Below are 15565 nucleotides of genomic sequence, written 5' to 3'. Positions count from 1 at the left end.
ATCATTTTTCTGTGGATTGGATAATTTGGAAATTCTCGTGTTCATATTTTCATAATTTCTTTGATTTTCTTTGCGAATATTGCCTGTAACCACATAGACGGGTTGGATAGTTAATGCTAGCGGCAGCTAATATGTAGTCTTATTAATTCCCTCTTATATGATGTATGTCATTGGTTTGTTCAGGGTAACCTCTCTAAACCAAACATTCATTTCATGTGTCTTTTTCTCTTGTTGAACTCTGCTAGTCAATAAATAATGATTAATGCATATCAAAGTGCTGCCTTCTTTTTCATTCCTTCTTGAGACTTTCATCAATGACAATTTCTCCATTGGGGATGTTGTTTACTTGACTAATAATGTTATTCATTGGATGTCCACTTATCTTGATCCACCCACTGGATGTCCACTTATCTTGATCCACCCACTGGATCATATCCATTTATCTGGATCCACCCCACTGGATGTCCACTTATCTTGATCCACCCACTGGATCATGTCCATTTATCTGGATCCACCCCACTGGATGTCCACTTATCTTGATCCACCCACTGGATCATGTCCATTTATCTGGATCCACCCCACTGGATGTCCACTTATCTTGATCCACCCACTGGATCATGTCCATTTATCTAGATCCACCCACTGGATGTCCATTCTGATCCTCAAGTGAATAAACATGACAGTCTTAGGATTCTCCGACATTCTAATCGATCATGAAATATTTAGGATGTGCCAACTGGATGTCCATAAAGCCACTGGATTCACCCATTGATTGTGAGTCATTTGTACGTACCCACTGGATGCTGTTTATCGCCCATCAAATGTCCAGTGTGATGTCTGTCAACACAACTATTGGATACCCATATAGATCAGTGTGTAACATCTGGATAACCAATATTTTTTTATATAAATCCTGATACACCCCTCTGAACAACAATCATAATCTCTGTTATGCAAACGAACTCACATTTCCCACCTCAATGTGTAATGTCTTCCTTTTGGGTCACTGTACCGTCAGGTATACTGCCATCTGAACTATAGTAGAACCTCTCTATAAAGGACACCCCTGACTCCTGAGACTGACGAATGCTGTCCTTAATAAATAGATGTCCTGATTAGAGAGGTAAAAATGAATGGAAATGACCAATTTGGGACCAAACCTAGTGTCCTTAATAGAGAGGTGTCCGCTAAGGGAGGTTCAACTCTTAGAAATTAAGAACATTTGTGATATTCTTCTTTGTGGGCAGCCTGAACCTCATGGGGACGAACCCGGGGACGAACCATTTTTGGGCAGCCTGAACCTCATGATCTTAAAACTATGTTGTAAGGGGGACGAACCATTATGAAGGGCCCAAAACTACCAACCCCCCAGTGGTTTATCTTTATCTTGACAAATGACAACAGCTATTAAACTGCTTTAGTATAGGCTACCTGAAAGAATATCATGGTTTTGATCTTTATCTTAAAATGACAACAGCTATTAAACTGCTTTAGTATAGGCTACCTGAAAGAATATCATGGTTTTGATAACTTGGAATAAACAGTATCTTCGTGAATGAGCTAATCTCTGCGATTTCAGATTGCATCTCTGGAAACTTTCTCTCGAAGTGTACCAACCCTGGGGAATCAAATTTCTGAGTTCTGAGCTATCATAATACGCGGACACAGTATCTTCCGAGTCCCTTGATACCATGTCCTGAAGTGTGCCCAATAAAATCCCAACAACTTGCATAATATATTGCATCCTTGGGCAAGGCCCTTGTTCCTTGCTGCGGCACCTCTCGTCATAACGTCACGTCAACGCCACGTCATTATTATGCGCTTTTACATTGTCCTGATTTAATTGGCAAATTTGATTGAGTGCGCAGTGATCATCTCTGGTCCAGCGGAGTAATTATCTTATTACTGCAGTATTTTCAATACATGTAGTAAGTAGGTAAGAAATGCTGATTTCTCATTAAAATTTCCATTGTAAGCTTTTTCGGAAGGCCGCTTCGGTAGTGGCAACGATATTTTGGCTGTATCGATCGAAACTTAATGCCCAAAACGAGTTTTCATTTCATCGCATCAAACATTCTTGCGATTCTGTCCACTGCATGGTCCAAGACCATCTCTCGCGGCCATCTCGACTTCGACTCTCTCATGAACCTGGTGTTGGCTATCAAACATTTTGGCTCTTTTTCAGACAATTTCCGACACCCAGTTTTCCTTAGCCGCAAAAATGGCAGAAGCATATCTCGCCTACCTCGAATCGCTCTCCCCACCACCTATAGTGACCACGTCCTACCCAGCAGACGTCACAACTTCGGAGTTGAAGACAATGCAACTTGCTGCAAACGCTTGCAAGAAGGTCAATGAAAACGTTACAGAATCTCTGAAGAGGCTTCCTTGCAAGAACATGAAGTTCATGATAATGGTAGATAATCCTGAATTGACTCTGGACCGGTCACCGCTGCTGGGGTCTTGTCCTGACGTCCTCAGACACGTCAGGCGATGTTACCACGATAGGTTTACGTTAGCAGCTGCTTGTCCGACTTGTTTTAGCTTACAAAGAAACGATGGTAAAAGGTCTGAAAGAAAGAAGCGAAGCCGAAAGTTTGTTCGGGAGAATGCCCCAAAGAGTGCTCTCACAAAATGACTGCTTACAATGGAATGACTTCAAGCTTATGCATTTCAGAGAAGTTAGCTCAATCCAACGAAAAGGGTCAGTGCCTTTGGCAAAAGTCATTTCTAAAGAACGCACGTTCAGAACTTTAAATGACTTAAGAACTACGCCATCGCCATCTTCAGGGTACGGTAGGAACTGAAAAGACAAGAAAAGGTATTTTCAGTTCCTACCTTGCCCTGAAGATGGCGATGGCGTAGTTCTTTCATGAAGTCCATGAGACTCCGATAACCAGCTCAAAGAGGGGGCCACGTGGCGCTAAAGGTGTTAATGATATAGTTGTGATTCTATATATCAATGAGAACACAGTTGCCGTGATTATGTCCTCGATATCAGGCCAGTCTGGCCATGATCCTGCGTACAACTGCTTGTGACTCTGTCTCTTTATCAGTCTCAATTGGGCAGACTTTATAGCTGGTTGTGATTCTCTCATTGGTACTAGTACCAGGCCAGATTGGTTGTGATTCTGCCTCAATTGGGCAGACTAGCTGTTGGCGATTTTGACCTTGCTATCCGGATTGACTGGTCCTGATTATGTCCCTACTGAGCAGATTTTATATAGCTGGCTGCAACTTTGTCCTGATAGAAAGGTTGTGATTATGTCTCTATTGGGCAGACTAGCTGGTTGTGATTATGTCTCTATCAGGCAGACTAGCCTATTGTGAATCTGTCTTTAGTATCTGGACAGACTAGCTGAGACTGACTGATTCTGTCCTCGATACCAGGCAGACTTGCGTCGATTCCGTTTCAGGCCCAACTGATTATCTTTGATTACATTTAGATCAGACTAGGTGCGTTGTCCTACATCTTTATTACTATTAGACCAGACTTTTTGTAATTCTGTCTCCTCATTAAACTAATATATAATTCTGTCTTTTTCTTAACGGGTCAGACCAGACTGGCTGCAAGGCTGTCTCTCAGACGACAGTATCTAAAACCACATACCACATACCACATACCCGCATGCCAATTTTTTCCAGGTGGGGCAATCCAATGACGGTTGAAGCTAAGATTGAAATATCGACAGATTTCCCTTTAACACTAGAAAGTGACGATGGCGCCCTCTAGGATTCAAATATCCCCATATCCCCCTATCAACAGACTTCCCCTTTAACATAAGTTACTGGCGGTTGCGCCCTCTAAGGTGGAAAGATCAAGTTAGGAAAAACGAGGCCCTTTTTTCAGAAGCATTCTTTTATTTGAATATATAATTGAAAATATCTCATGGTAACAGCAATCAAAAAATAAAAGATACATGAAAATCATGTTTTACATGATGCATATTCAAGAACTAAAATATCAACAGTTAAAAACCTCTAGAACCAATATATATATATATACCTACCTAGCCCTGAAGAAGTGAATGACAACTGATCTGTGCATAGTGGCAACCAGATTACTCTGAGGTTTAAGCTGATGACTAGCTGAGTGATTCTGTATAACACAAATCATCAAGTCTCCAAAAACTTGAACTGACATTTGAATGGCAGTAAAACACAAAATGTTGTACTTAGACAATTTTATCCGATTGTGATCAATAATAAATAGTTGCTGTACAATGGAAAGGATATTTCAATGGCGTGAAAGGTTCACTAAAGTTTGTTGCATGGCCTATATCCTCCATTTATAGCATAAGCAAGTCCAAGCATGGACATCTCATCCATGCATTTGCCCTTCACCGCACAAGCAAGTCCATGCATAATAAAGTTCCTCATCCTCAATAGCCGATTATACAGAGTTGTACTTCTGCAGGACGTGGATAATCTCCTCAATAACGCCCTCTTTAGTCGGTTTCTTTGCTTCACCTTCTACGGGCATTGACTGCTTCTCAAGCTCAATCGTCGTCGAGGGCCCCATTGAGATATACTTGAAGGAAAGGCTTATTAGACTTAGACCTCAAAATCGGGGTTTGATATGTCTTTAAATGATAGCCTAACATATTCCAATCTATAAAGAAGTACATGTTGCTCTGCACAATGGGTGATATGAATAAAGACTAGCAAATGCTTTTACTTCAATTTTGTACAGAAAAGCCTTGTGTAAATGTACATGGAGTTTTAGATAAAAGCATTTGCTAGTCTTTATTCATATCACCCGTTGGCACAAGCTTGATGTCTCATCCCCTCACATAGTTGGTGGTGAATATCACTGCAGTTTAACTACAGTATCTAATCCACCCCGTAACCAGCACTTAAACTGCAGACATGTGCAGGCGTAACTTTTCGACACTTATCTTAACAGTGTCAGTTGATTGTAAAATAGAATCAGTGGAAAACTGTGACTGCAAGTCATGCTGAATAAGAATTTTAAACATCTGTGGTTTACCTTGGTCTTGTTGGCAATTTTCAATTCTTCTAGTAGTGGTTTTGTGAATTGGACACCAGATGGACTGAAGTATGACACTAACTCAGGAACACCCTGCATGAAAATAAGACAAAAAGTGTTATCCTGTTGCCTCCTGTTGTCAGAAATCAATGAAACAGAGTGTCCTTAATGTCTGGTATAGTATAAACAATGTCAATGATACAAAAGAATCCACTTGATGATGTCAGTTAAAGTTGACAAATTAAAGTCGACAGGGCTATTACCCGAGCCGAGAACGGCTCATCCGGCCGGAGCTTATCCCAGTTTCCATAGCAGTAAGCGACTAGGAGTATTACTCCCCCTGGATAGGATGCTGGTCTGTCGCAGGTTGACTTCCCTGGCAGGCCTGGTACCCATTTACTCCTGGGTGGAGAGAAGCAAGTAGGGTTAAGTGCCTTGCCCAAGGACACAAAGATGAAACAGTGACTTCGTTCTCTGATCAAAATCTCAACTTCTCTATTCTCACCTCCTTTTGAATCAGATCTTGCAAGTTTTTTCTCACATCTGGATTTGGCGAAGTTTCATATACGACAAGACTATCGACGGTATAACCTTTCTCTTTTAGTTTGTGGGGTATGGTCTCCTTACGTAGATTACCACAGGGAAAGAAAACTGGTCGTGTATCTTCGGAAATGTCTGCAAAATAAATGAAGATTTATATAAGTCCAGTTGAAAACATTCGCAGAGAATACTACATGTATTTACAATGTTTTGTTGAATACCAAGTAAGCTTACTTCGCACTCTTATATTTTGACACATCACACCATGATATCGAGGGCAGGACAAGAACTAAATTCTCTATCAGCGTTACTTACTCTAGTAAAACTGAAGAAACTTACTTTTCAATATAACTGGCGCCAAGGCCTCTGCATTTCCCGTATCAGACCCAGTAGTCACAAATCCAACTTTTTCAGCTGAAGATGATACAATGCAATGAATAATTACAACGGAATTTAGGAAATAAGACAATTTCGATACATGTCAAGTAGAAATCCCCAGTGCCGACAGTTTGCAAGTCTTGACTCTGATCTTCCAGCCTTCTTTAATGCTACAAACATCCTTCTTGGGGATGGAGCCTTTCTACTAGACTTTCCCCTCTCATTTAGATAAGTTTTCAATTCATGAATATAACGCGGGCGGGTGATAACCGTATAACTATCCACAGGTACAATGTAAAGAAGAAGCTTTTCTCCTTGATCATGCAGTCACAGTTATTTATAACTTCGGCAATACCTCAGCAGGCCCCAATACGTCTGTGATACTTACCTGCCTCTGCTGTCGTCTTTCCAACGACAAAAACTGGCCGGTCCTTCCATAATTGGTCCAGAGGGGTATTGTCAACTTCTGAAAGAGAGACAAAAATATCATTCTTGTTTGACACAGTTTTAACTTTGATGAAAAAAGGTGATGCTCATGACATTGGAAAAAGTTCTGGTAACACAATGTTAGTCCTCTGTCAACTCACGAAAAAGAGTCAGTGAATGGTATTGATAATTTCTAATGATATCATAAACTTTGTACGATACCTGTCCTCGGACAACTAGGGCAGCCAGCACGTTGACATCACATTGTGATATATCTATGCACCGGATAATATTCCCAAAACCATTTCTTACCAGGTCCTCTCCTCTCTAGATCAACGCTCCGGTATGTCCGACCCCCTACACGTCATCCAGACTCGGTAATAATGAGCAATGGAGGTTCACACTTACTTATTGCAAGCTCCACTGCATCTAAGGCTCTTTGACTTGTGAAAACTAAACAGGAATATCTGTCAGGGCTGTTTAGTCTTTTTCTCAACTCCTCCAGATTCAGATATTGAAATGTCAACACTGGGATGGAGAACACTTTTATACCCTTCTCCTTGAGAGCCTGGAAAATGACAGGAAAATATCAAGAAATGTTAACACATTCACTGGGGAAGTGACATTTGCTTCAACGGGTAACTTTCATAGACACAGGTTTTCTTTGGGGTGCTCCTCTTTGCCTTCCTTGTGGAGCCTCAGTCAGAGGCGATGGCCTTTTCAACGAATGTTGTTTGAGCGCTGACCAGTCAGGCGTTTCACCTGGAACAATGAGTCACAGATGCTTAGGGCAATGTCCGAAGTCAGCTCAGGCCTTCCGACATGTTCTGAGTGTGTGCATTTGTTTTGGCTCTGATTCATCTTTGTCGAAAAAGACCTATTCTCTGCAAAGAGTCTGCTTTAAACAGGGAGTACAACCATCATGGGTTCAGCCCTGTCAACTCCTAATGCTACCCTTGAATTTCATACCTGTTCATAAGGGTCTTGTCCATGTTCTTTGGCTGCTTTGAATAATAAGACAGACCCCTTAACAACCTCCATCCTAATCCATAGAGCACTGCAAAAGAAATGCAAATATCAGTAAAAAATTGGTCAAAATGGACTGCACTGTAATGATGGTCAGCAAAAGCACTGGCCCTGGGCAATCCTGTCACTATGAAATCAAAAGTTCTGTGATTGATGAAAGAGTTTCTTGGACCGAGAATAGTTTTTGTTCCTCAAGACTAAACCGCGAGAGCCTATTTACAAGGGATTTAAAAGAGGAATATGAGACACACACCAATAACAGGAATTCCAAATGGTGTGGTAAGGGATAGTATGAACAACCAGCAATCAGTGGACAAAAGTGCAAGTGTACTTCAGCTGTCTTATACAATATGCAAATTGCAATGACTGTTGTTGCATAACACAGGCCACATACACTATCACTCAGCAAAGAGTGCAGTCCGGTGACAAAACTGGACCAGGCCTGGAATGGAAATAAAAAGATGGCAACAGTAACTGCAACAAATATGTGCATTATAAATGTATTAACAAGAATGAGCTCAGTCTTTTACTTCAACAACTTGATTAGAACTGTGCAAAAATCAGTGAAACTGTCACAAAAATGATCATCTCCGCATCTGACTATTTTGATGAGAAAGGGGGCGTGGCAGTTCCAGATCCTAGAAATGACTAGTTCCACAACTTAACCTTTCTAAACTATTCACATTTTCTTAAGAAAACGGTACTTTGATTAATTCAAAGGTTACTGCTTGATTAAGACTTACGTGTTTCCTTCTACAGACAATCGAAATGACCTTAAAAAGTGATTAGTTTGGCCTAATTTCATTAACCAGACAAGCTACCAGTGATGATTCAGTGCGCATGACTTCGTGTCTGGCAACATGGCGTCGTTCGGAAATTTCTCGATTTTGTGCGTTTTATTTATCTCTAATTTCCGCGTAATCCTAGGAGAATGGAATACGCGTGATTACATGAAAAGAGAACATAGTCTAATCAAACCATATCAAGGTAATTTCATTAAATGGTTGCTTCTGATATCCCATAAAACGGCAGAAGATATCTGCCGGGTTCCATCCACAACCAATGTACGTTACACACTGTGTTCATGTACAAAATGTACAGTGTACATGATGCATGCATTGTTTACTACATACATAGATAATTACTGTAGCATAATGCATGAGTATTCAGCTTGTTTCCTGGTTCAGACAAATCGGTGTCTCCCAAACGGGTTGGCAAGTCAAGTATGGTTGCTTCATTTAGTCATCATCACCATTTGTGAAGTGAAGTCTGAAGAGTTGGAGTCCTGGACTGAGTGATAGAGACACAACGACGAAACTCGACCACCGCCCGACAGCAGGTATGGTTGTTCGGGTTGGGGGGGGGGGTCGGTTAAATAACTTAAAGGCCCCGAGAGGATCGAGGGGACGAAGGTTTGTAGGATACTAAGAACAAACCTGTCACATGAAAAAATATGGACTATGGAGTTGACCCTTACGCCGTTACACTCAACAGTACCTTAATTAGTATTTTTCTAATATAATCTTTTATTTTTAGGTTCAGGATTGAATATTCCACTGTGGGATTTCAGTGGTAGCACAATGGTAACGAACAGTTTTGTGAGGTTGACTCCAGACAGGCAGAGCAAACAGGGAGGTCTCTGGAATAGTATGGTAAATATGTTTACAAGTCACATATTGGCAACATTATAAGGCGAACTTATATGTTTTTGATATTGAAGGCCTCCGTTTCAAATGTTTAGAAAAGCAATAGGATAGGTATGAATGAACTTGGATATGCCAGCCTCTTTCTCAGCCTTGAGTTTATGATTTGTGACTACCCAACCCTTTCTTGCTTCAGCCATGTCATGTTCGAGACTGGGAGTTGCATGTCCATTTCAAGGTGTGGGGACAAGGAACGGATCTTTTCGGTGACGGTATGGCAATATGGTATTCCAAAGAACGCATGAACTTAGGTGAGTTTCTCGAGGTGTTTGTACAACTAAATTTCTTGACGTCAAGATGGTTTGTTGATTGTTTTGTGTTGACAGGCCATTCTGTGAGATAAACCACAGCATAATTAGTCTGGCTGCTGTGTCGTCGTGTTTGAAGCATTTTTCAGGAGCCATGCGTTTCTAAAACAACTGAGAAACATGAAAAATTAAGTTTGGTCTTCGGAAAAATTTTTCCGATTCAGTTATTATTTCTTGAATACTTGCAGGTCCAGTGTTCGGAAACAAGAATGGATTTACAGGCCTAGGTATTTTCCTTGATACCTACAGCAATCATAATGGACCGCATAATGTAAGTACATAAGTATATTGTGCACTATTTCGAGGGCCTTGCCATAAAGTACATTTGTCTGCTTTTTACAAGCAGCAGTGGAAAAATGTTCTGCGTAGAAATCCATCTGCCTTGTTTGTTTTTTCTCGGCTCATATTTATATATTTATTTGTATATTTTCATCATGGACGTCTATCCGATTATGCCGCCTTCCCTCAAATTCATTGACCCGTATCTTGACCTGTATTACATTTTTAGCATGGACATCCATACATATCTGCCATGGTCAGCAACGGTAGTCTCCACTACGATCACGACCGAGATGGCACGCACACAGAACTCGCTGGATGTGAATCGCAAATAAGAAATAAAGATCACGATACGTTAATTGCCATCAGATACACCGGGAATACACTTACTGTAAGTTCTGTAGCATGTTAAGGATACTGTAAATCATGAAATGTTTGCAAAGTGAAAAGTTATCAAATTTATTCATTTTCAATTCGCAGTTGACTAAATTCCATACATACTGGTTTGCAAGATAATGAATTTAAATATTTTTTGTAAAGTTCTTTGACACCGCACTTCACTGCAATGTCTATGTTTTTATTTTCAGGTGTCCACAGATATCGACGGCAAAGCAGCCTGGAAAAAATGTTTTGAAACAAAAGGGGTTCATCTCCCGACTGGTTTTTATTTCGGAGCTTCCGCAGCAACTGGGCAATTAGCAGGTGGGTGGATTTGTGAGGGCATCAATCCCCATCCCCCATTTCATCAATTTTCAATCTTTTGATTTGTGTTATCAAGAATTGACAAAGATCAGTTCTTTGTGTAGTATTAAGTGAGGTTATGTCAAATGAGCAGCAAAAATTAATTGTGAATCTGCCAATTTATGATATTTTACAAAATATATAATTTTTCTTTTCAGATAACCATGATATAATTTCTATGAAACTTTATGAACTCACAGTTGATCATGCAGTAAGTATGGACACCAGAAAACTGGGGTGGAAATAATGTTCTGTTCTTGACTCTCATGCTTTCAAGTTACAGGCATGCGCTGGAACTAACTGACAATAATTGGTGCCAAATAGAAACTGTAAAAATATGCTCTGTGCACCTCACGCAAACTGAGATGTTCTTTCTTTGCAGGCTGATGATAAAACCGATTATTCAAAAATAGAGCCAAGTGCAGAGTTCTTTGCATCACCTCGAGGTAAGTTGAATCAGAAAGAATGGTGTGTTCACATGTATAGTCCATCTTTATACCTTCTTAGCTGCACAATAAAGTCTTACTCATTCTGTTAGTGTCCTATCCTATCTTCATATATTTTAATATTGAAGGGGTCCTCCTGATAATCATCATTGCCTAAGTTGTTCTTCTTCATCATTTATTGATATCTAGTTGACGGCTGTTTTGTCGCATTTTCATTCAGCCTTACAATAGTCACAGCTGGTTCCTTGAGTTGTAATTATATTGATTGGTTTTCAGATCATGTGAAAGATACACAAGGTGAATCTCTGATGTGGCTTTAGGCCCTAGCAAGAATAACAAACCCTAACCCTATTTGTTTGTCCTATATATAACATAGCCTATCATCAGTATACTAGTATCTATCAAATTTCCTTTTATCCTTGCCTATAAATAATGCCATCCTATTTTAACACCAGTGAAAAGTTCATTGCCTCTTTTTCATGTTTTTGTTAAATGTACATATACTATACGATGAAATAAAAAACATGGGTATTGAAAGTTACATTTTAACCTCGGTGGTATGCACCTCTGTCTCTGACCCCCTCTGATTAACGCCCCCTCTTCCCTATTCTGTTCTTGTCTAGACCTGATATCATACAGATTGTCAAGGTGGAGGGAGCATGCTCAATCCGGTCACACCACACTTTCAATTACAATGTGCAAGAGTTAGTTAAAGAGAGTCACCATTTGTGTATTTCATAGTTCATTCATTCTTCCTTCCTATTTCCAGACCACGTCGTGGATCCAAAAGGCGGCTTCATGAGCGGTAGTATGTCAGGATGGAAACTGTTAGTGATAATCATAGTAGGAATCATCGGTCTTGGAATATGTGCCATGGTCGGGTTCATCATTTATACAAACAGGCAGGAGCATCAACGAAAACGGTTTTATTAGGACTATTAGGAAAGATTTTATGAGGTTTCTGAAAAGCTAGCACAAAGGTTTGTCTTCTTCGAGGTTGATAAGTCAGCTGTCTGTTGTCGGTGCTCTAAAACATTCACACAACCAATACCTTCATGGAGGTGTCCATTTTTACTTCGAAACACCTCAAACTTGATATATTTAGGCATAATCCACCGTGAATCAACTTTTGATATATTCTATACCAACCCAAGAGGTTATAGTTGTCTCACCAAAACCTTGAAATGTAGCAACATTTTTGACAGCACTGATTTGTTCAAGTTCTAATCCAGCTTTGTCTGGTTGGAGAAAAATTTCAATTCAGATATTTACAGTGAACTGTTATTTATACAGGCCTGGTCATGGACCAGATCATTGAATGAACTAACCATTGTTGCAGATTTTACTTGAGGACAAGACTGGATTGTCATTTTCACATACTTTGAACACCGTACGAGACACTGTTGACTTGGCTCTTCTTGAACCAAGAATTCATGTCACTGTTGAGCTGCCTCTCAGAATCAATTGTTTTGAAGTATTACTGATTATGTTCTATCCAGACCAGTGTGAGACAGTTACACTTTATTCGGTCTTCATCATTTTCCGTCCTTTTGAGTCATGATTTCCTATAGAGTAGTAAGGCTGTCCTAAAAAATTGTTTGGTTTGCGGTCACCCTACAATGTACTCTTTACCTTGACAGGGTAGATAAGTAGGCAGAAGTTTTTGATAACTATTCTGGACTGGGTAGGTTGGAGAACTTTTTATTTTACAGCTTCAAAGTCAATTTTAAAGAAGTATGAGCTTTTTCGGAGGGGGTGTTTCAGTCCAGTTAGAAGGGTGATGGCATACAAACATATTTTAAAGGACTTGTAAAGGCTGAAACATATGTTATAGGTTTTGCAGATTTATCAAAATCTTTTACAGTTATTTTAGTAAACAACTTGTCATTACTATAACTACTGTCAGTGTCACTGGTGTCATTGCTTGTGCTTATGCCATGTACATGTATGTCTATCGTTTGTATGCTGTGCCATCAAGGGTTACATTCACAAGTCCATTTGGGGCGTTAAACCAATTGATAAAGTTACCTACAATAACGATCATTCAGGATAGACTATTGGCTGTGCATAATAGGACTTATATCTTATATTTGAACGATTAATTGTTGGTATGACTTATGTATCCTCAGAATTTGGTAAAATCAATATCTTTTTAGCGCTTTTGCCAGTCAAGTTCGTGTTCTAAAAGTTTCCAAAGTATAGAAAGAGAATGTGTGACCTATTTTCTGTTAGCGTGCTAGTTCTGTATGCCTTTCAACTGCCTTTTATCTTCACAGTCATGATAGTTTAGGTGTATCCTATTGTATTCATACTATTGCATTGGTGGATGAAGAATACTTCTCATAATGAATTTTTGCCATGACATTTGTTGTGGATAGTAGTTATCTTTAGGTTCTAAACAAAAAGACGCTTATTTTGAAGTTCCCCAATGCGTAGTTTCATCATTGCTTACAAAGATGTTTTCAAGAACATTTGCTGCCAATCAAAGTGATAATGACAAGATTTATTGCTTCCATGCTCAAAGCTTTTCTATCATTATTTAGCTTGTAATATGTTTCATTTAGTTAATATATACCCTGGAGAACATTACCAGCAATTCCCAACCTTTTAGCTGCGCATGCGCCAAACTCCCTTCCAGAGCCAAGCATACGTTTTCTATAGCAGATCGAGGTGAGAGACATCTCACGGCTTTCTGTGTAACTAAAGCCTAGTTGCCGATAGCGTATGTGATTCTATGACTATCAAGGCATTTGCAGGCCAAATTTTGAGTTGATTGGTGAAAATTTTTCCATGTCCACCTATGGGTTGAAAATACCACGTGAATTGCAATTTTTCCTAATGTAAATTCTAAGAAAACATGAAAATTGGCCGACTTCTGTGGCCTTTTTGAATCACATAGAGTTTGCAAATTTAGTTTGCCGATAGCTCCTGCAGAAGGCAGCATCATACTGAGTATACTGAAACACATGCCATTGGGAAAATTGAAAAATTTTCCATGTCCACAGGGGGGTCCAAATTGGCGTCCCAAGTGGATTTGAGGAGAGAATATATGTCCAAACATCAACATACATGAAAAGCTGGACCTCAAGTGATCTTTGAAGATATGAGAATGACTGCCCTTTGATAACTTCTTGCTTTATTTGTCCACTTTATGGCCTAAGATCCCTAGCTTTGGGTGGTTCAATTAAGGACACTAGGGCTGGGAAGGGTCATGTCAGGGGGGGGGGTAGGCGGGTGACCAAGCCCGAAATATTATATTGCATCCTTCTCTTCAGCATATTTGCCAAAGCTTTTGCTGTTGCATGGATTCCTCAGATGTTTGGGCTCTCTCAGCTCTGTCATTTGGTAACCTCTGTCTGGGTGTTGGCTAGGTAGATAGGATGGGGGGGGGGGTTCCTGACAGTGTTGACAAGGAGAAACTCGGAAAACCGTGATTCTAGACAAAACCCTGTTCTTTTGATGAGCTGGAACACTGTACATTCAAAATTGTGAACCCACAATGAAGGCATAAAACTGACACAAGGCATTGATTTCTTGTACTAAAAATATATTTTATTATTGATGAACGCTCTGATTGGCTAAATTGGGTCACGTGTCAAACTCGATCGTAGCGCCTGCATTTAGCAGCGGCATAATAAAGTTGGGGATTGCTGGTAATGATCCGTTTCCCAGCTGACCGAGAAATTTACCTGACCCTGTGTATTCAAAGCAGACCTTCCCACTTATCGGGACTGCCGGGGAAAGTGACCTGCTCTGGCAAAAGGAGGTGGAAGTCACATATACTCCAGGGAACAAGGAGAAAATGGGAAAAAGGAAGAACATTTTTTTTTGAAAAATGAAGCAAGACACTCCTTTTTAACTCAAGATATTAAATCATGATTAAGTGCTAATGTGTATTAATGAATAATGTATGTTGCTCATATGTATATTTTAGCTTCTTGTGTTTAAAACAATTACATTTACGGTAACATTTAAACCTCGTACTGACACATAATATCATTTATCATATCATTTATTTCCAAGGTATTTCCTTATATGGGAGGCTGAAAGAGGTGCATCCTAACAAAAATTTATAAAAGTCATCACTTGTAAAACATTTCGCCTTTCAAAAAGCTAGAAATGTCTATGAAATAAACTAGACTATTGTTTCCATGCCCTTGATCAGGAGTGATTTATTGAATAATATGATTATGTGGAATCTTTGAAGAGAGACAAGGAGTACTTCCCACTTGGAGATTTGTGCTACAGTAATTTCATACTTTGTTCAAACACCTTTTCATAATGTATGTACATTTCAAGTCAGATTGAAAATGAAAAATGTGGTTATGGTGCTGTGTATGTTGTGGTTGATAAAAGCGAAGCACTACTGTATTTGATAATATACGTTGACTAAAGAGTGGTCTGGTCATAATTGCACATTCCCACTGTTCAGGTTAAATGTATACTTTCATGTCTTCAGATTGTAAATAATTTGAAAATAAATTTAATAATCAGGTTAATCGATTTTAGTGGAAATCCCAGGTATGTTGATAAATATTGAATTGAGAGTTGAGCGTCAACTTGGACATAGTAAGCTCTGTAAACAAGATTGGGCGTTTTGAAATGTCAAGTAAAAGGAAAACGGGATCCTGGAGGAACCCTACGCTGTCAAAGAGGGTTGCCTCTCTTCTATCACAAGAGCATGCCGGGACCGACCAGTAATCAAACCGGAGGCCTGATGACAAACAC

General features: G+C 39.7%; 2 protein-coding genes across 3 annotated transcripts; one reads left to right on the top strand and one right to left on the bottom strand.

The window, feature by feature from the left end:
- Positions 1 to 3841: 3841 nt before the first annotated feature.
- LOC135489257 (uroporphyrinogen-III synthase-like) lies at positions 3842 to 8002 on the bottom strand. Its single transcript, XM_064774522.1, has 8 exons — positions 7891 to 8002; positions 7304 to 7391; positions 6743 to 6902; positions 6297 to 6374; positions 5870 to 5944; positions 5496 to 5665; positions 4991 to 5083; positions 3842 to 4531 (listed from the first exon to the last, which is right to left on the bottom strand). The coding sequence occupies exons 2-8, from the start codon at positions 7373 to 7375 to the stop codon at positions 4394 to 4396; spliced, it is 786 nt and encodes a 261-aa protein (XP_064630592.1). The 5' UTR covers positions 7376 to 7391; positions 7891 to 8002; the 3' UTR covers positions 3842 to 4393.
- A 218-nt stretch (positions 8003 to 8220) lies between these two features.
- On the top strand, positions 8221 to 13998 carry LOC135489256 (vesicular integral-membrane protein VIP36-like). 2 transcript variants are annotated; one of them, XM_064774520.1, is made up of 10 exons: positions 8221 to 8347; positions 8897 to 9012; positions 9200 to 9314; positions 9560 to 9642; positions 9880 to 10041; positions 10238 to 10352; positions 10550 to 10602; positions 10774 to 10837; positions 11114 to 11134; positions 11607 to 13998. In XM_064774520.1, exons 1-10 carry the CDS (start codon positions 8221 to 8223, stop codon positions 11768 to 11770), a joined length of 1020 nt encoding a protein of 339 aa, XP_064630590.1. In that variant the 3' UTR covers positions 11771 to 13998. The 2 variants fall into 2 exon arrangements, with proteins under 2 accessions (XP_064630590.1, XP_064630591.1); XM_064774521.1 differs by lacking the exon at positions 11114 to 11134.
- Positions 13999 to 15565: the final 1567 nt, after the last annotated feature.

Source organism: Lineus longissimus, chromosome 6, assembly GCF_910592395.1.
Source record: "Lineus longissimus chromosome 6, tnLinLong1.2, whole genome shotgun sequence".
In the NCBI taxonomy this organism is placed as follows: domain Eukaryota; kingdom Metazoa; phylum Nemertea; class Pilidiophora; order Heteronemertea; family Lineidae; genus Lineus; species Lineus longissimus.
This window is presented reverse-complemented; position numbering and strand designations above follow the sequence as displayed.

Coding starts and splice junctions, on each gene's coding strand:
- LOC135489257 (XM_064774522.1), bottom strand. CDS start 7,375: ATGGAGGTTGTTAAGGGGTCTGTCTTATTATTCAAAGCAGCCAAAGAA. Junction 6,375..6,742: donor TGCAGTGGAGCTTGCAATAA/GTAAGTGTGAAC, acceptor TCTCTCTTTCAG/AAGTTGACAATACCCCTCTG. Junction 5,666..5,869: donor GGCGCCAGTTATATTGAAAA/GTAAGTTTCTTC, acceptor TTTATTTTGCAG/ACATTTCCGAAGATACACGA.
- LOC135489256 (XM_064774520.1), top strand. CDS start 8,221: ATGGCGTCGTTCGGAAATTTCTCGATTTTGTGCGTTTTATTTATCTCT. Junction 10,838..11,113: donor GTTCTTTGCATCACCTCGAG/GTAAGTTGAATC, acceptor ATTGGTTTTCAG/ATCATGTGAAAGATACACAA. Junction 11,135..11,606: donor TCATGTGAAAGATACACAAG/GTGAATCTCTGA, acceptor TCCTATTTCCAG/ACCACGTCGTGGATCCAAAA.